Source organism: Drosophila takahashii, chromosome 3R (assembly GCF_030179915.1).
Source record: "Drosophila takahashii strain IR98-3 E-12201 chromosome 3R, DtakHiC1v2, whole genome shotgun sequence".
Classification (NCBI taxonomy): domain Eukaryota; kingdom Metazoa; phylum Arthropoda; class Insecta; order Diptera; family Drosophilidae; genus Drosophila; species Drosophila takahashii.
Genome location: NC_091681.1, coordinates 19,580,015 through 19,596,701, shown reverse-complemented (window position 1 = coordinate 19,596,701; position 16,687 = coordinate 19,580,015). Strand labels below are relative to the sequence as shown.

At 43.2% G+C, this 16,687-nt stretch overlaps 5 protein-coding genes across 6 annotated transcripts; 3 read left to right on the top strand and 2 right to left on the bottom strand.

The window, feature by feature from the left end:
• Nucleotides 1–2,381: 2,381 nt before the first annotated feature.
• LOC108064480 (oxaloacetate tautomerase FAHD2A, mitochondrial) lies at nucleotides 2,382–3,579 on the top strand. Its single transcript, XM_017152033.2, has 3 exons — nucleotides 2,382–2,751; nucleotides 2,811–2,938; nucleotides 3,014–3,579. Exons 1-3 carry the CDS (start codon nucleotides 2,487–2,489, stop codon nucleotides 3,500–3,502), a joined length of 882 nt encoding a protein of 293 aa, XP_017007522.2. The 5' UTR covers nucleotides 2,382–2,486; the 3' UTR covers nucleotides 3,503–3,579.
• Nucleotides 3,580–4,188: 609 nt separating this feature from the next.
• Nucleotides 4,189–4,968, bottom strand: mRpL35 (mitochondrial ribosomal protein L35). Its single transcript, XM_017152034.3, has 2 exons — nucleotides 4,812–4,968; nucleotides 4,189–4,748 (listed from the first exon to the last, which is right to left on the bottom strand). Exons 1-2 carry the CDS (start codon nucleotides 4,834–4,836, stop codon nucleotides 4,234–4,236), a joined length of 540 nt encoding a protein of 179 aa, XP_017007523.2. The 5' UTR covers nucleotides 4,837–4,968; the 3' UTR covers nucleotides 4,189–4,233.
• Nucleotides 4,969–5,885: 917 nt separating this feature from the next.
• Mitofilin (inner membrane mitochondrial protein mitofilin) lies at nucleotides 5,886–10,289 on the top strand. 2 transcript variants are annotated; one of them, XM_017152029.3, is made up of 8 exons: nucleotides 5,886–6,323; nucleotides 6,580–6,806; nucleotides 7,194–7,670; nucleotides 7,949–8,097; nucleotides 8,159–8,854; nucleotides 9,124–9,282; nucleotides 9,345–9,633; nucleotides 9,689–10,289. In XM_017152029.3, the coding sequence occupies exons 1-8, from the start codon at nucleotides 6,279–6,281 to the stop codon at nucleotides 9,864–9,866; spliced, it is 2,220 nt and encodes a 739-aa protein (XP_017007518.2). In that variant the 5' UTR covers nucleotides 5,886–6,278; the 3' UTR covers nucleotides 9,867–10,289. The 2 variants fall into 2 exon arrangements, with proteins under 2 accessions (XP_017007518.2, XP_070072730.1); XM_070216629.1 differs by having other exon boundaries at nucleotides 5,887–6,323; nucleotides 9,345–9,637; nucleotides 9,693–9,831.
• Nucleotides 10,290–10,743: 454 nt separating this feature from the next.
• Nucleotides 10,744–14,238, top strand: Idh3b (isocitrate dehydrogenase [NAD] subunit beta, mitochondrial). The gene is made up of 6 exons (XM_070216547.1): nucleotides 10,744–11,069; nucleotides 11,226–11,273; nucleotides 11,335–11,427; nucleotides 12,384–12,500; nucleotides 12,554–13,135; nucleotides 13,386–14,238. The coding sequence occupies exons 1-6, from the start codon at nucleotides 11,028–11,030 to the stop codon at nucleotides 13,614–13,616; spliced, it is 1,113 nt and encodes a 370-aa protein (XP_070072648.1). The 5' UTR covers nucleotides 10,744–11,027; the 3' UTR covers nucleotides 13,617–14,238.
• Nucleotides 14,239–14,484: 246 nt separating this feature from the next.
• Nucleotides 14,485–16,250, bottom strand: Theg (Testicular haploid expressed gene). The gene is made up of 4 exons (XM_017152031.3): nucleotides 15,623–16,250; nucleotides 15,410–15,509; nucleotides 15,001–15,220; nucleotides 14,485–14,868 (listed from the first exon to the last, which is right to left on the bottom strand). Exons 1-4 carry the CDS (start codon nucleotides 16,099–16,101, stop codon nucleotides 14,606–14,608), a joined length of 1,062 nt encoding a protein of 353 aa, XP_017007520.2. The 5' UTR covers nucleotides 16,102–16,250; the 3' UTR covers nucleotides 14,485–14,605.
• Nucleotides 16,251–16,687: the final 437 nt, after the last annotated feature.

Sequence of the window (16,687 nt, the reverse complement as noted above, 5' to 3'; positions counted from 1 at the left end):
GCGATAGAACTCCATAACTTCGTCGCTAAGTTCTATTCTATCTACTTCTATCTGATAAAAGTCATTATTTTCAACGTAAAGAATTAGGCGCCACCAACCATGTTTGTGTTTGGGGACTTTATATAGCTCTTTTATGAAGGTAGAAAAAAGCAGTCTGATTTTAAAATAAAAGTTGTTAGCCTCAATAAAAACTTCACAGCAGTTCTTGTTAAAACTTTCAATGTGATCTTCAAAGTCTGAGCATTCTTCAATTTTCCATATTAATCGCTCTGCTACCCAACGACCTTCTCCTTTATCAAAATGAAGCTCTACAAAGTTCATATATTCGCTCAAGGAAAACTTATTGATTGTGTCCTGTAAAAGATAAAAGAACGGTTGGTTATTGACGGACACTCAACCATTTTCATGAAGACTTACTCTGAAAGCATCAAGTATATATTGGGTTACTGCCTGTCGCAGATAAATATTTTCAATGGCTCGACGACGAGAGCATAAATGTTGAAGATACTCCTTATCAGACTTGGAGTTAGTTAGACAACGGTGTAATATGTTTAGCCAGTGAATCAGAGGGAGGCTCTTCCAGGGAATTTCAACTAGTGCCTCCAGCATCTGATTATTGGCACTTCCATCAAATAGGCTAAAAGTCTCCATCGTAAGATAATTGTTGTCTTCGCAGTCGTACAACTCATTTCGGTTGCTGGCAATTAGTAGTTTTGGCAGCAGGTTCAAGGAACACACTTGGGTAAGAGATATGTGAAGCAGAATGAAGCGGAGGGCCTCGCACAGGATCGGGATTCTCTCCTCCTGCAGGAGTCGAAGGCACAAGAAGCGCAGCCATGTCGGAGACTTTATGTCATAAATGTTTATACGCCTTTGTAGTACAGTCATAGTTATATAGAGGTCCTTACTTGATACGGTTCGAATCATGCGCTGCGGTATCCCCAACAGGGGTAGCTGGGAGCTTAGAGTGCTCAAAACCAGGTCGGTCTGCTGGTTTTCCAGACTATCTATGATTTTCACAAAAGCGGAAAACTGCTTACCACTGCACTGCAAGGCATCCAGTAGGATTTGGTAAATCGCTCCTTCAGTTTCGCAGAACAACTGCATTTTGCTTATCAGAAAGCAGGCGGATCTGATTTTTTGGGGTTCCCCGGACTCCAGGAGCCTTAGTGTGGCTTGTATTAATTTCCCAAGACATTCTTCTTTCTGCCCATATAGAATATCGTTGGCTATGGCCAGGAGTTGGTGCACCAGAAGCTTTCCATCCACCTGACGATGTCGTGGAGGCTTTTCCTTCGGGCTCTCAGCCATTGGTGAAGATATGAACTTTATCAGTTGAGGGCCAAATAAGGGGCTTCCATTCCCATTGTTCTGCTGCAGATTGTTGAGTCCAAGGAGCATTCGCTTGAGGTCCTGCTCGTTGTCCTCGAGAATCTCCACCAGGTCCACCAGAAAGTCATCCATCTCGGCTTGTTGCTCGTAGTAAAGTGAATTTAATCGACAGAGTTTTTGCAATTTTAAAGTGGTTTTTTGTAATCGTGATAAGGTGATAAAAAAGCTTTCCACTTTATATTAGTCCAAGTTGGCGGAAGCAGTAAAGAACAGGGCGGAATGTCGGTAAATTAACCGCTAATAGCGATAAGATTAAATATATGTTTATAGATAGATGATTGATATCTGTTGAAAATCGACTTTTGTAAGTTATTTAATGCGATTGAAATTGTTGTCTATTGCGTTTTAACTTGCGAGCTCTGTCTTTAAATAAACTGCACATTACTTCTAAAAAACCAAATTTATTTTTCAATTATTCTCGCAGAAAATAATTGGTTGAGTCTAAAAAATAACATTATTTTAAAACTTACAAACTGAGGACAACTTGGCTAGTGATCCTAATTGAAGTTTCGTAAACGTTTCATATGCCTATTTAATACCTTTCAATAAAAACAATATAATTTTTTAGCATAACTGGTATAATTAGCAAACATAGTTACTCGCAGTAAATTAAATTATAATTTAAAAGTCATGGCAACTCTGTAACATTTTAGTACCACCAGTACGCATTATTAATTTCGAAATCAACTTAGAAAGCATATTTGTGGTTTTTTTTACCTTGGTAACAGTTTTAGACAGTAAATAGCAATAATAAATTACATTTTACATTTTCCGTGAAACTTTTCAACAAATAACAGCTGTTTGAAAATTCAACAAGAACCATTTAGGGTCATTCCCTTAATTGCTAAAATTTTTTGTTGAAATTTCAACAACTCAGGAATTCAACAGTTTAGGGAATCCCCTCAATGTAATTCAAATTGTTATTCCCCCTGCGGCTTTAGGGGGTTAATCGCTGGCAGTGTTGAAAAACGTGCTTGTTTTCGTTAGCTTTTTGTTTTGTTGGTGTCCCCATTACGTGAGAATCGTGTTCGGCCACTCCACTGGAGAGTTAATTGCATAGCCCCGATCGCTTCGATCCCCTGAATCAGTCATAAATGCTAGCTGCCAGAATGAGGTTCGTTCAATACCTGCGCAAAGGTGATTTGGCCAAGCGCCTTGGCTTCCTCTCCGAGGACCAAAAGTCGCTAGTCGAATTCGCCGGCTTGGAGGGCGTGCCCAGCGATCTGAAGACCCTGATTGCCCAGAACCCCAACCTGGAGGAGCTGGTCCAAAAGGCCGAGAAGCAGCCGCGGCTGGAGGTGAACGATGATGTCACATTGCTGCCACCTCTCACCGATCCCGGCAAAATCATTTGCATTGGTGAGTTAGTTCCGTGTGTGGACCTTGACCTTCAAAATAGTTCCATCATTTCCCCGCAGGCCTTAACTACCAGGACCACTGCGATGAGCAGAACAAACCGGCCCCCAAGGAGCCCATGTTCTTCAGCAAGTTTAACAACGCCCTGGTGGGTCCCCAAGATAATGTCATCGCCCACTCGGCGAGCAACGTACGTAGAACACGAGATAACAAGAGATAGCCCCATCGAGATTAACAAAAAAAAAAAACGAAAAACTTTCCACAGAAAATCGATTGGGAGGTGGAGCTGGTCTGTGTCATTGGCAAGGTCGCCCGCCAGGTGCCCAAAACCCAGGCGATGGACTACGTCTTCGGTTACACGGTGGCCCAGGACATCTCCGCCCGCGACTGGCAGAAGGAGCGGAATGGCGGTCAGTTCCTCATCGGCAAGTCGATGGACACTTTCCTGCCCCTGGGACCGGCTGTGGTGCACAAGAGCCTGGTGCCGGATGTCTACAATTTGAATCTGAAGACCTCGATCAACGGCGTGGAGAAGCAGAACGGCAATACCGGCAACCTGATCTTCAAGCTGGACGATGTGATCAACCGGCTGACGCAGACCATCACCCTGCTGCCGGGCGACATTATTGTGACCGGAACGCCCAAGGGCGTGGGCATGCACCGCAGTCCGCCGGAGTTCCTCAAGCCCGGCGATGTCATCCAGACGGAGATTGTCGGATTGGGCAAGCTGTGCAACAAGGTGGTGGCCCCCTAAGGTCATAATTCCCTATTATTTGTTATACGTTTGTACAGTTATTTGTTGTTTATGAAACAAAGGCATTTAATCAGTGAGCTAGCAGTTTTCAATGGTAATCAGGAGTGGGCTAAGAAGATGTGGTATCAATCGATTTCAATTTTGTATGAAAAGCAAACTGAAACACTTAAATTTAACAAGCATGCGATTACTGCACTTAAAATTGCTTTTCTATTACAGTTTAAACGGAAAAGCTTCTACATATTTGACTTTTTAGCAAAAATAATACATATTTCTATGGTTTTTATCAAACGGGTTGGTCCATTAACCCCACTAGAAGAATCTATGCCCATTTTATCAAGGTCTGATTACTTTTGATCTCTTGAAAACATAAATTGATCTTTAACTATAATCAGATAATACATATTTCTATGGTTTTATCAAATGGGTTGGTCCAATAATCCCACTAGAAGAATGTATGCCCATTTTATCAATGTCTGATTACTTTTGATCTCTTGAAAACATAAATTGATCTTTAACTATAATCAGATAATACATATTTCTATGGTTTTTATCAAATGGGTTGGTCCAATAAGCCCACTGAAATAATCTATGCCCATTTTAACAATTTCTGATTACTTTTGATCTATTAAAAATCAAATTGATGTTTAACTATATCAGATATTAAGAAACCAGGCCGAGGAATATTTAAAGATTGAAGTATTATCATTTAATCAACAAGTCCAACAAGGTTAGACTTTAAATGTCTTCGACTGGGTGGCGTAGTACTCGTTGCGGCTGTGATAGGGCCTGTAGGGATCGTTGATGTAGTGCTTGGGGCGGCGCCAGAAGCTGGTGACCATCTTGTCCAGCAGCCAGCTCTGCGTGGCGTTGGTGAAGACGTGCTGCTTGAGCCGGCGGCGCAGGGCTGACGATTTCTTGAACAGCTTCTTCTGGCGTCCGGAGTGGGTGCGTATCCAGGCGCCCCAGTCCAGGCGCTTAAAACGCTTCAGTACCGCCTTGGCGGTCTTCCGTTTTCCCTTGATCAGCGAGAACTTGGTCACGCTGCGTGTGTTTGGTGGTGATCCCGAGGCTGCCAGGCCTCCGGGCAGCTGGAGGAACTGTGGGGTAGCAGGAGACGACAGCGATGGAACGGGCAGCAGACTGGGGCGGCAGGCCAGAGTCACCAAATTGGCACGTTGCGTCCGATGGACCAGAGGAATCACCGATGGTGCAGCCGGCGACTGGCGGCAAACGCTGCGCAGAGCTGAAAGTTATAGGAAATTTCAAGTCCCAAATATGTATCACATACTACAGCACATTAACTTACCGCTAGTCACAAAAGTTCTTAGCATTTCTCTCACTTAAATTGGCTAAAACCCAAAATAAACTTTAAAGTCCATATAAAATCGTAAGGGCTCTTCCTCTTCTCGTATCGCGTAACAGCAGCCAGCTGTTTTTATTTTTCATTCACAGCGAAGCAATTACAATCACATGTTAACATTCAATTAGAGGTGGGTACATGTAGTGCATATCGTGATAAAATTAATTTAAGGGGGATTCCCAAGAAAATTACTATTTAACAAGAAAGGAAGCTACCTTCGGCCAGCCGAAGCTTATATACCCTTGCAGATAAAAGAATGCTCACTCGGTGCAGTTCCAGGGATTCCAGATTCAGCGTTTCTATTTGTTTAAATTTTGTTTTTAGGTAGTCAAGAATCAAAAAGCCTACTTCCTACAAAGTTACAATGAATTTTCTTATATTTGTTTGAATATTCCTATGGGAGCCTTAAGATATAGTGGTCCGATCCGGCTCGCTTCGACATATGTACTACCTGCAATAGAAGACTTTCGGGAAAGTTTCATCGCGATAGCTTTAAAACTGAGAGACTAGTTCGCATAGAAACGGACAGACGGACAGACAGACAGACGGACAGACGGACAGACGGACAGACGGACATGGCTAGATAGACTCGGCTATTGGTGCTGATTAAGAATATATATACTTTATGTGGTCGGAAACGTCTCCTTCACTGCGTTGCAAACATCTGACTGAAATTATAATACCCTCTACAAGGGTATAAGAAGTAAGTTCGGGCCTCACTTTTGAAACTTTTTTCTATTCAATTTAAATTGTAATATGTTTTTTAGCTTGTTAAGTGAATTTAAAATGGCAAGACTTCGGGACTTTGTTTAATTTGGCTCTAAGCTGAGTAAACCAAATCATAATTGATAGTAAGATTTATTCTTACAATGAATCTATGATATACAATTACAAATGTTTAATAGCCTGTTTACAATCAATTGTTTTAAAAGAATAATATATACAATTTTAGTAGTAATTATCAAGTGTTCTCTTCAAAAATAAACCAAAACTTCACTATGTTTTTCGAAAACCTAAAAAATTTGTGTTTGTTGTGACGTATCGAGAAAGTTTGTCACGCATCCATCTCTAAATCAAACGTATTCCGACTGGCCTATCGCATAAATGCGTATATGTTGCCGACACTTTTCCCCTCAAAACACAAGCCAAAATTGAATGATCTAATTCCAGTGCAGCCGGCGAAGGAGCAAGCGAAGCGAAAAGGACAAGCAGGACGCAGGACACGAGTGCGTGTGGGTGTGAGTGTGTGGGATGGAAGAGGAAGCAGCAGCACTGGCCAGCCATTCACCCACCAGCGCTGACGCAGTCGAGCCAGCTTCGAACGAATTGGGCAAAATTTAATTCACGCCGCCGGGACTTGAAATTCACGGAGCCGAAGGAGCAGGAGCAGCAGGATCAGAGCGAATCAACACCATGTATCGGCTAGCGGTGCGAGATCAGTGCAAGTGCGCCCTGCAGGTGAGTTTTGTGCCTCGTCAATTTCTAGCTGTTTGATAACGTGAAAATCGATCGTCACGTTGCCGCACACCCCCGCGCGCCCACAAACAAGCGGTTGGCGAAAATACAACAAGAGGCGCTGGTTATGTCATCTCCCAAGCCCAGGAATTGGGCGAAAAGCTCCAAAATTCCAGTTGTCCAAGGGAGCGGGGGTGTCTGCGGGTCAGCCAAGTCTCCTTGCCGGATGTCCTAAACCCTTTGCCTTTGATTTCCACAGCGGACGCTGCAGCAGACGACGTCCACAAACAACAGGCAGTTCGGCGGAAGCAGCAGCAGCAGCGGAAGTGGCAGCAGGGAGCAGGGGCGGCGGCAGCAGGGGCAGCAAGGACACCAAGGATACCAGGGCCTGCCGCCGCCACCGCATATGCGCGAAGCCGGCTTCGGCAAAGTGGTCCTCTTCGTCTCCCCGCTGGCAGCCGTCGGCGGAGTCATCACCTACGCCAAGTAAACAATTTAACCACCCAAGAGTTGTATACCAGATACCAGATCTTTTCCATAAATCCCCTACCCAATGAAATTCGGGTCCTTTACTCATAACCCAAAGATATCGAGGTTTTTACAATGCAGAGGCATTTATTTTATCTTATGACGAGTAGAGCGAACTGAAATATTCTCTAAAACTCCTAAAATCAAGCTAAAATCATTGATATTGGCTTCTGTTACAATGCAGAGGCATTTCTTTTATCTTATGACGAGTGGAGCCATCTGTAATACTCGCTAAAACTTCTAAAATCAAGCTAAAATCAAAGATATTAGTTCCTCTTACTATGCTAACATTGAAATCCCAATAAACCTCCAAAGAATCAAACTAATATACAACTCCCTTTCCAGATACGACGACGACTTCCGTAAATTGGTGGAAAAGAATGTCCCAGGCGCCGGTTCGGTCATCAAAGTGGCGCTGCAGGAGGAGCCGCCGTTCAAGGGCATCACCAAGAACGTCAACGACCAGATCGACAAGGTCAAGTCTGGCTTCGAGACGGTCACATCCACCGTGGACTCGGTTACCTCAAAGGTGACGGGTCTGTTTGGCGGCGGCAGTGGCGATGAAAAGGCCAAGAAGGCCAAAGTGGAGCCGGTAAAGGCCACTCCAGCCGAGGAAAAGAAGCCCTCGAAGGCGACCGAAGTCAGCAAGACTGAAGCGAAGCCAGCGTCGAAACCCGAGAAGCCAGCTGCAGCGCCTGTGCCTGCAGCTAAGCCCAAGGAGGATCCGCTGCCTCGCGAGGTCGTCGAGCTGGAGAAAGCCATCGAACTGGCCGCCCAACTGGCCGTCAAGGAGTACAACAGCGCCATAGGCGTCTTGAAGGGGTAAGCATTAAATACATTTTGAAGATTATTCTCAACAAGAACTTATGTCGTATTTTAAAATAGTTTCGTCGTACATTAATGCATCATCGTTAATTATAGACGGCATATGTCATAAAAAGTGCCTTTTATAAAATGTATTATCTAAAATCTGTACCTCAGCTATATAGAACTAAGAAATAAGTTTTTAAAAGGACATTAAAAGCCAAAGAAGCCATTCTAGCACACATTTATATTATTTTGAATGATTTCTCTAAGCTTTACCATTATTTCCTTTTCAGCTTCAATGACGATGTTCGCAAAGTCGTGGACAAGGCGGTGGAGAACGGGGAGAACTCTCTTTGGACCACGCTGAAGAATCGTGCGAGTGCCCGGGATTCGGCGGTAGCAACGGCGGAGCGCGCAGCTCGTGAAGCCCAAGAGAAGATTGGTAAGGCTACTAGCTACCAAAGTATTTCAAGATTAAATCTTACTTTCCCCATCAATTGCAGTTGCCTGCGAGATCGCCCTGAGTGCTGCGGCGACGGCGCAAAACGCCAAGAAAGTGGAGGCCGTGCGCGATAAGATCAAGAAGCTGGTCGATCACATTGGCAACGTGAAGGACGAACTGTACCGACACAAGGACACCGCCAGCGTGTCGGACAAGTACTGGCGCAATGTGGAGAAGGCACGCAACTACTTCATTGACGAGATCGAGTCCATTTTCCCCGGCCTCAGTTTGGCGGACAAGAAACTCAATCTGTCCAAGGAGGACCTCGACTTGTTCATCCTGCACGCCTACACCCACGTCCTGGCCTACCAAAAGGAGCTGCAGCGCCTGCAAACCGATGGTGAACTGCGCCTGAAGCGGGCCATTGACTCGGTTCGCGGCGACAACGATTCAGAGGCTCTGCGCGCCCAGCTGGAATACCATTTGGAGGCTGAGCGGCGCAAGCTGGCTGTGGAAAACCAGAAGAAAATCTTCCACATCCATGCCGAATCCGACAAGCTGCTGCGCATGCAGCTCAAAAAACAGGCGGAGGCCCATGCCGATCACATCAAGGACATCGTGGCCCAGCGGGAGACGGATCTCACGCGGACCTTTAAGCGCGAGCTGGAGGATAAGCTGGCCTCCGAGAAGGCCAACTATAAGCTGCAATTGGCCGCAATGCTGGGCAAGCTGCGCGGCATGGACGCGGCTCTAGCAGGTGAGTAAACCTCTTAAAAACTAATCTCTTAAGCTAGTTTAGTCTGGCTTGAAATTTAATCGATTCATAACATCCGATACATGCCGCTATTTTAGAGATAGAGGATGAGTTTCAAGGTATTTTCACAAGTTAAAAAGTAATTACATTGATTAGTTTATATTTATAGTATTTTTTAATTTTATTTTAGATCCAAAAATATTATTATAGCTTAGAGTTGCAGTAATAACACCTCATCCTAATTAACATTTATTTTTTTAACCTTTTTCTAGAGCGTGCGGATGCAGAGCGTACTGCCAATCAGGCACAGGCCTTGTGGGCCGCCTGCCAAGCTCTGTGGGCCTCCGTGCGCACTGCCACTCCCGGCGTGCACTACAAGGAGAAGCTGCGTCCGCTGAAGAACGAGCTCAACGCCATTGCCAAGGTGGCTAGTAAGTTACAAAATATCTTCTGGACGGAAGTCGGAGCATTTCTAATACGAAAATTCTTACAGAGGGCGACGATCTGGTGGCAGCCGTGCTGCAGAGCGTGCCTCAGGAGGCTCAGGAGCGCGGTGTCTATCCCGAGGAGGCGCTGCGTGAGCGTTTCTTGAACGTGGAGCGCGTGGCGCGACGACTGGCTCTGGTGCCAGAGGATGGAGCCGGCCTGCCCATCTATTTCCTGTCCTATCTGCAATCGCTGTTCATTCTGCGACCCGATAATCCCATTTCCAAGGACGAACTCGACAACAAACCCTTCGACTACAGCAAGCTGGACACCTACGATATTCTAAACAGGGCCAGGTAACTAGATTCATCACATAGTATGAGCAAAAACTAACCCTTTAATATTCCATAGATACCATGTCGATCGCAGCGACTTCCTGCAGGCCCTCAAGTACATGAACCTGCTGCAGGGCGCATCCCGCAAAATTGCCGGAGAATGGATTAAGGAGGCCCGCCTCATGCTGGAGACGCAGCAGGCGGCCAACACCCTGATGGCCCACGCAGCTGCCAGCGGCCTCTTGTATTTGTAGACTACGTCCCACATCCCCTTCCTCCAAAAACAAGAAGATACACTTATTATTTGTTATTAGTCCAGGAGAAGACGGAACGACAGCCACTAAACGCAAAAGATAAACAGCAATATGTAATTTGTCCAATTAGAGATCACAGTTTAAATGAGAAAAACCCTTATATATATTTGTAACATTTTGTTTAGCTTCAATTATACAAATTATATATAGAGAAACACCATCATTAAATCCACTACAAAATATTGGGAAGGTCTTCAAGAAGTGGAACCCCGGAATTTTGATCGTTCTGTGAATTATTGCTGCTGGAAATTGGAAACTTTTTTATGGTGTTCTTAAAGAACATTGTGATTAGTAAGGGCTACAATCTAATAGTTGTTTAATTTATCGAAACAAGAAAGAAATAAAAATCCTACGAATAAAATATTTGACTAGTTTACAATTTTTGAAGCGGTGACACAGATCAAATAAATAGGCTATATTGGCATTTATGTACGGTTTGATTCCTGCCGGCTTGGTTGAAAGGATTTCAATGTAGCTTTTGGATTGATTTTTTTTTTAGCTTTTTATAAACATTTTGGTGTATGATTTAACATACATTATATAACATTATATTCTCTGTAGATAATAAAATGATGTTGCGACCAGAGCCTTAAAGAAATTCTACAAATGGGATAGTAATTGAATAAGTTCAACAAATATAAAATAATTGTAAAGTATTTATAAATTAATTGCGTTTATATTTTATTAAAGCTCACCTACACAAAAACGCAGTGTAAATGGGTATTAAATAAAAGATTAAATGTAATATTTTTCTAAATTTTAAATCAATACAACATTCACAGTAAACAAAGTCAAACCCCATAAAATGTGTTTTTTTCTGAATTTCTTTTTTCAATAATCGCATATTTCCGTTGCCAATTTTCGCCCGCCAAGATTGCGATAGCTGGTCGTTATCCAACACTGGACGCGTTTCGTGGGCGGCTGTAGCCAGCCCTGGTAGCCAGAGCCAATCAGCTGGTTTGCGTGGTCGATTTGGTCCTATTGAAATTTTCGGTTTGGCACCGGAGCAAAAATCACATCGCAATCAAATTTCCCGTGCTCACAGGATTCACGTTTGATTTTTGAGCAGCAGCCGGAAGACCTAGCGAACCGATTAGCAAAATGTCGATGCTGGCGAGAACCGTTGGACGCACCTTCATGCAGGTAAATGCTCATAAGATCCGGACCTCTTACATAAACACTTGCCCGCGACGCGCTGTGCAAATATTTCTGCACTGGGGCCCAGTTCTCTTTTTTTTTTTGAGGTTATAATCCTAGCCAGCTCCATCCCTAATTCTGTATAATTTCAATTCTTTTCAGGCGGCGGCAGCACGTAGTCTGCACACCACGTCGGCTGTCCGGTCTTCGGTGAGTTATACGCGAAATTTCGGAGGCACTAGAGGTAACCAGAATCTCTTCCGTCTTACAGGATAGCTACGGCGCCAACAGGACCACCTGCACACTGGTTCCCGGCGACGGTGTGGGTCCCGAGCTGGTCTACTCCCTCCAGGAGGTCTTCAAGGTAGCTAACTGGTCAAGATTCCTTATTTATAAACAGTCTAGTCTTCCTGTACAAAACATTATGGAAGAAGAATCTTAAAACTATCATGGTTTCTATCAGGGACCGTAAATAATCATTATTTGAGATTTTTATTTTAAAAAGACTACTGTGATATTTTGTTTTAAACGTCAAAAATAACGTTCTTTTTACTCTTGTCCACAAAGTATATGCATTTCAACAAATCTGGAAAGCAAATTATCTGTTATTTGTTCATGTCTATAAAGTGCATAAAAATCAGTTAAATTGTTGATTAAAACTTGTAAAAACCTCAGTAGGCCTTTTAAAATAAAAATCTCAAATAATGATTATTTACGGTCCCTGGTTTCTATAGATAATAATTTTAATATTATGAAAGAAGAAGCTTTAAACTTCAGAACTTTTGAATAGGGCATCATTTTCAAGGTCCTACAAATATTTTGGAAGATTAATTTTTGACATTCAGATCAGAATATCCATTGTAAAGGCTTAGAAGATTCCAACTTCATATCTTTGTATTGATGAGTTTGTCTCCATACATGATAAATATATTCTTAAACATTATGTTAGCTTTTTAGTTTAATTTACTGATCACTCGTAGCGTAAATGAATATTGAAAAAATAATATTTGATAACATTTTAATTTTCCCCGATCACGAGTGTTTCAATTATATAAATCAAAGCACCCCAACTTATCTACATCGTAAAGATATGTGATAAGTGGCTACTTAAAAATATTTGTAGATTTATATGGGACATCCTCTTTTAACTTTATTTTTGGAACATTATTTTTGCTTCTTTGTAACAAAGTATATTTTAGTTTTAAATTCTTCAAATATCACAATTGAAAACAGATTTCAGGACCTATGATTAATAAGATTCCCCTTAAGTATTTATTAAAAGAGTTTTGATATGCAAAATAATACTATCTTATCTTTCAGGCAGCCAGTGTTCCCGTGGACTTCGAGTGCTACTTCCTCTCCGAAATCAACCCAGTGCTGAGTGCCAAACTCGAGGATGTGGTGGCCTCTATCCAGAAGAACAAAGTGTGCATTAAGGTGAGCTGCGGTCGGATCAAATAGCATGATCACGTCTAACCGATCTTCTCCAGGGCGTTTTGGCCACACCCGACTACAGCAACGTGGGTGACCTGCAGACCCTCAACATGAAGCTCCGCAACGACCTGGATCTGTACGCCAACGTGGTGCATGTCCGGAGCTTGCCCGGCGTGAAGACGCGCCACACCAACATCGATACGGTGATTATCCGTGAGCAGACCGAGGGCGAGTACTCGGCTTTGGAGCACGAGTCGGTGCCCGGCATTGTGGAGTGCCTGAAGATCGTTACCGCCAAGAAGTCGATGCGCATCGCCAAGTTCGCCTTCGACTACGCCACGAAGAACCAGCGCAAGAAGGTCACCGCCGTGCACAAGGCCAACATCATGAAGCTGGGCGACGGCCTCTTCCTCCGCTCCTGCGAGGAGGTCTCCCGGCTCTATCCCCGCATCCAGTTCGAGAAAATGATCGTGGACAACACGACCATGCAGATGGTCTCCAACCCCAACCAGTTCGACGTGATGGTGACCCCCAATCTCTATGGCGCCATTGTGGACAATCTGGCCAGTGGTCTTGTGGGCGGTGCTGGTGTCGTGGCCGGAGCCTCCTACTCCTCGGAGACCGTGGTCTTTGAGCCGGTAAGATAATCGAAGAATCCGTTTAGTTTTTCTACTGCTTTATATTTTAAAAATTACCTTTTCATAGAGGTAAAAAGAGTACTATTTATGTAAATAATTCAGCATGCTCAGGAGAATTTAAATTAGTTTTTAGTCGACTAACTACGAGTTTAATCTCCAGTATGACTACTTTTTGTCGAGAGCTTAATCTGTTATAAACTCTGATTTACGAGACCCTCGACTTATCTCTAATTCCGATTTCTGATTGCAGGGTGCACGTCACACCTTCGCCGAGGCTGTCGGCAAGAACGTGGCCAACCCCACTGCCATGCTGCTCTGCGGCGTGAAGCTGCTGCGCCACATCAACCTGCCAACCTACGGCGAGATCATTCAGAATGCCATCAACAAGGTGCTGAACGACGGCAAGGTGCGCACCAAGGATCTGGGCGGACAATCGACCACGATGGACTTCACCCGCGCCATCATCCTGAACATGTCCTAGACGGACACCACTGTCATCGCCGGCGCGATCAGCAAATCTTCACCATCGTGGGCAACAACGTTGGCGCTTATATAACCGACATTAGACAGTTTCTGTTGTTGCCACAGCTAAATTTGAATTGTTGAAAAATCACCTTTAAAGCTCTTAGTTTCCTATTACGTCCAATTTTTTATTTGTCCCGATGTCTTCAGTGCATTCATTTGAGTATTATTTCCGGCGAATATTTAAGTTTAGTCCAATTGAAACGCCCCAAGACCCGCCCCGAATCGAACCAGCGAATTCTTTAGTTTTACCAATTGGCAGTAACACATTGATCCTTGATTATGTTGTAATTATTTATGTATTATTTTTCCCCAATTTTGATTTTGCAAAGATCCACTTATACGGCCGACCTATACTTTGTCTACCTTGTTGAATAGCAAAAAAGAAAAAAACCGAAAACAAATGATATTGCTAAACCAATTTAACTGATAGCGGATGGCTTTGAGTGGACCCACTCCACTGGAGCTGTGAGAAAGATAACAATAAACTCAAATCTAAATTAATTATTATTTAAAAGCCATTGTCAGTTCGAGCTGTCTAAATTTTAAGTAATACAAACAAAAGAAAAAAGACAAAAATATTCGATAAAACTTGTTTGCCTTTTGTGAGCTGTCATGTCGAAAAATCGCAGACGGGCATGAAAACCATTCTGGAACCGGATGTTTTATCGCTATTCGCAACTCCTTCGGCACTCTTAGGAAGAGAAACCCTCTTGGCATCGGCTGATACTTCGGAATTTATATTATAGTTTAAAGAAGGATCATAGATTCAGTCTGAAAGATATGGAATCTTATCCCTCCAATGAAACCTCATAAAACTCTTACTCTAAAAAACCAACGACAAATTTAATAGAAAACTATTACCAAATATAGCCAAAATGCAAAACTTAGAACGCCAATTATAATAGTACTGGTTATGGTGAGCCTCTTGCCCTTTTTCAGAGGGTTTCAACCGCCCTTCGGCTTGGCCAGCTCGATGAGACGAGGCGAGGCCTTGGCTTTTAGGGCCGCCGGCGAAATGGCGAACGGATTCTCCCGGATGTGCGTATTCTCGAACTCCTTCGGCTCGGCCAGCTCCTTGATGCGCGTGCTCGGCTTGTACTTGAGCGCATTCGGAGCGATCCCAAAAGGATTCTCCTTGACATCCGCCATTCCCTGGTTGGCATCGCGCGACGTGAGCGGCACGGACATCTCCTTGATGCGGGCACTCGCTATGGGAAGAGAGGAAATTGGGATTCATTATAAACAGATGGAAATAAAATCCCGAAATATCTTAATGTAAAAATATTAATAATGTATACAATTTATTAATTTATTTTACTATGATTATATTAAGTACTTACGCTTGTAGTGAAGGGCATTGGGCGAAACCTTCTCGGGCGTCTCGTTGATGTGCACGTTCTCCCGCATGACGGGCTGTGATATTTGTTTGATCCGCTTGGTGGCCTTGTAGTCTTTCATCTGGGAGGTCAGTTCCCATTTCGGCTTGATTTCCTCCAAATAAGCCTTGGGACTCGCCAGTTGCTTGAGGCGCTGGGGGTCGAACTCCCCCTCTCCGCGTTCCTAAACGAAATAGAAAATTATTCTTGAACTTTATATTTACTTAGTAAGAGGGTAACTTTAAATTATAAAATAAAAAAAATATTTTTCTAAAGCTTATTTTGATCTCAACACCTGGATTTGAATATTAAATTGGCTGTTATTCATATTTATTTTCGAATATATTTTAAAAGTTAGTAGTAATACTCTTACCGGTTTTGGGGGTTTTGGCGTTTTCTTCGGCTTCGCCAATTTTTCGATGTATTTTTCGTGCCGAGCCAACTGCTTTTCCGTCTTCTTCTTCTTTTTCTTTCTAAAATGGTCGGAATCATAATATTATGATTAAGTTTTAGTGAATTTTTAAAGTGTTCGGAGTTTTGAAATAATTATATTAAATATTTATTGAACCTGCATCGGTAAACTTACGGTTTTACCAAGGGCTGGGTGTTTGCGAGACGACTGTAGAGCGACAGGTAGCTGTAGCGCAGCCACCTGTTTAGGATGGACTCCCCAACGGAGTCGCCGACCAAAATGGCCGTTCTCCGCCTTTGGAGCAGTCGGCGTACCGTGGGCAAAGCCAATTGTTCGGTGCGTGTGTGAGTTTGGGTGTCACAGGGGCGGACCATTTCGATGGTCTTCGGGAGCGGACAGGCGCATTTGGGCACAAAGCGGCAGTGGCGTCGATTGGGGACGGCCATCTCCATCAGTCGCTTGCGCTTCACAAACATGCGCTGATGGCGCCGGAACAAATGGTCCAGCTCCTTTCGAATGTCCCCGACGAAGCACTCGGCATCGTAGGGAATCGGGTCCCGGATGGGACAGCAGTCCGGGCGGACACAGTCCTTCAGCCGCAGACATGTGGTCAACTCCGGGCTGAGGTCACACTTCAGTCTCTGAATGGTCATTCTAGAAGTTTCCGAATTTTGCGGCTTGACCTTACAAACAATTTAATAAATCTTCTTTTTTCTTTTCTTGGCTTTTATAAAAACATTTACGATTATCTGAACAAGTCGAAAAGGAAGTTAATCTGGGAATTTTTTTAAAAGATCTGAATGAAATTTATGGTTTGACAGAAAAGGGAATTTTTTTGTTGCTGATAATTTAAAACTTACCCATATTAAAATAATTATTTTTAAAAATTATTTTAGTGCCCCAAAATGTGAATAAAAATTTTAGCTTAGTTTTTACCACCCCATTAAAAATGAAAACAAACATTTAATCTTTTATTAATGTTTTATTGACAGTATTCATAAAAATACTGAGAGTATGCTCCAAGTTCACATCATTACAAGTTAATAGTTTTGTTTGGGGTTTGTATTTCCTCTGTCTCTCCTGCAAGTTGTTCATTTCTTTAGTTTGGTTTCTGACAGTTATTGTATACCTGCTATTTTTGTTCATTCTCTTCACATATACACAAATCTTATCTTTTCCATAAGCAATTTTTGCCTGCCTCCTTGTCTTTCTCAACTGGTCTGTTTTTATGCTTTTTTA

Excerpts from the sequence above, each read along its gene's own strand:
- LOC108064480 (XM_017152033.2), top strand. The coding sequence starts at position 2,487 with ATGCTAGCTGCCAGAATGAGGTTCGTTCAATACCTGCGCAAAGGTGAT. Across the intron at positions 2,752-2,810 it reads CGGCAAAATCATTTGCATTG|GCCTTAACTACCAGGACCAC; the intron begins GTGAGTTAGTTC and ends ATTTCCCCGCAG. Across the intron at positions 2,939-3,013 it reads TCGCCCACTCGGCGAGCAAC|AAAATCGATTGGGAGGTGGA; the intron begins GTACGTAGAACA and ends AACTTTCCACAG.
- Idh3b (XM_070216547.1), top strand. The coding sequence starts at position 11,028 with ATGTCGATGCTGGCGAGAACCGTTGGACGCACCTTCATGCAG. Across the intron at positions 11,070-11,225 it reads TTGGACGCACCTTCATGCAG|GCGGCGGCAGCACGTAGTCT; the intron begins GTAAATGCTCAT and ends AATTCTTTTCAG. Across the intron at positions 11,428-12,383 it reads CCCTCCAGGAGGTCTTCAAG|GCAGCCAGTGTTCCCGTGGA; the intron begins GTAGCTAACTGG and ends CTTATCTTTCAG.
- Mitofilin (XM_017152029.3), top strand. The coding sequence starts at position 6,279 with ATGTATCGGCTAGCGGTGCGAGATCAGTGCAAGTGCGCCCTGCAG. Across the intron at positions 8,098-8,158 it reads TGAAGCCCAAGAGAAGATTG|TTGCCTGCGAGATCGCCCTG; the intron begins GTAAGGCTACTA and ends CATCAATTGCAG. Across the intron at positions 9,634-9,688 it reads GATATTCTAAACAGGGCCAG|ATACCATGTCGATCGCAGCG; the intron begins GTAACTAGATTC and ends AATATTCCATAG.
- mRpL35 (XM_017152034.3), bottom strand. The coding sequence starts at position 4,836 with ATGCTAAGAACTTTTGTGACTAGCG. Across the intron at positions 4,749-4,811 it reads AAGAACTTTTGTGACTAGCG|CTCTGCGCAGCGTTTGCCGC; the intron begins GTAAGTTAATGT and ends TATAACTTTCAG.
- Theg (XM_017152031.3), bottom strand. The coding sequence starts at position 16,101 with ATGACCATTCAGAGACTGAAGTGTGACCTCAGCCCGGAGTTGACCACA. Across the intron at positions 15,221-15,409 it reads CGCCAAAACCCCCAAAACCG|GAACGCGGAGAGGGGGAGTT; the intron begins GTAAGAGTATTA and ends TATTTCGTTTAG. Across the intron at positions 14,869-15,000 it reads CAATGCCCTTCACTACAAGC|CGAGTGCCCGCATCAAGGAG; the intron begins GTAAGTACTTAA and ends CTCTTCCCATAG.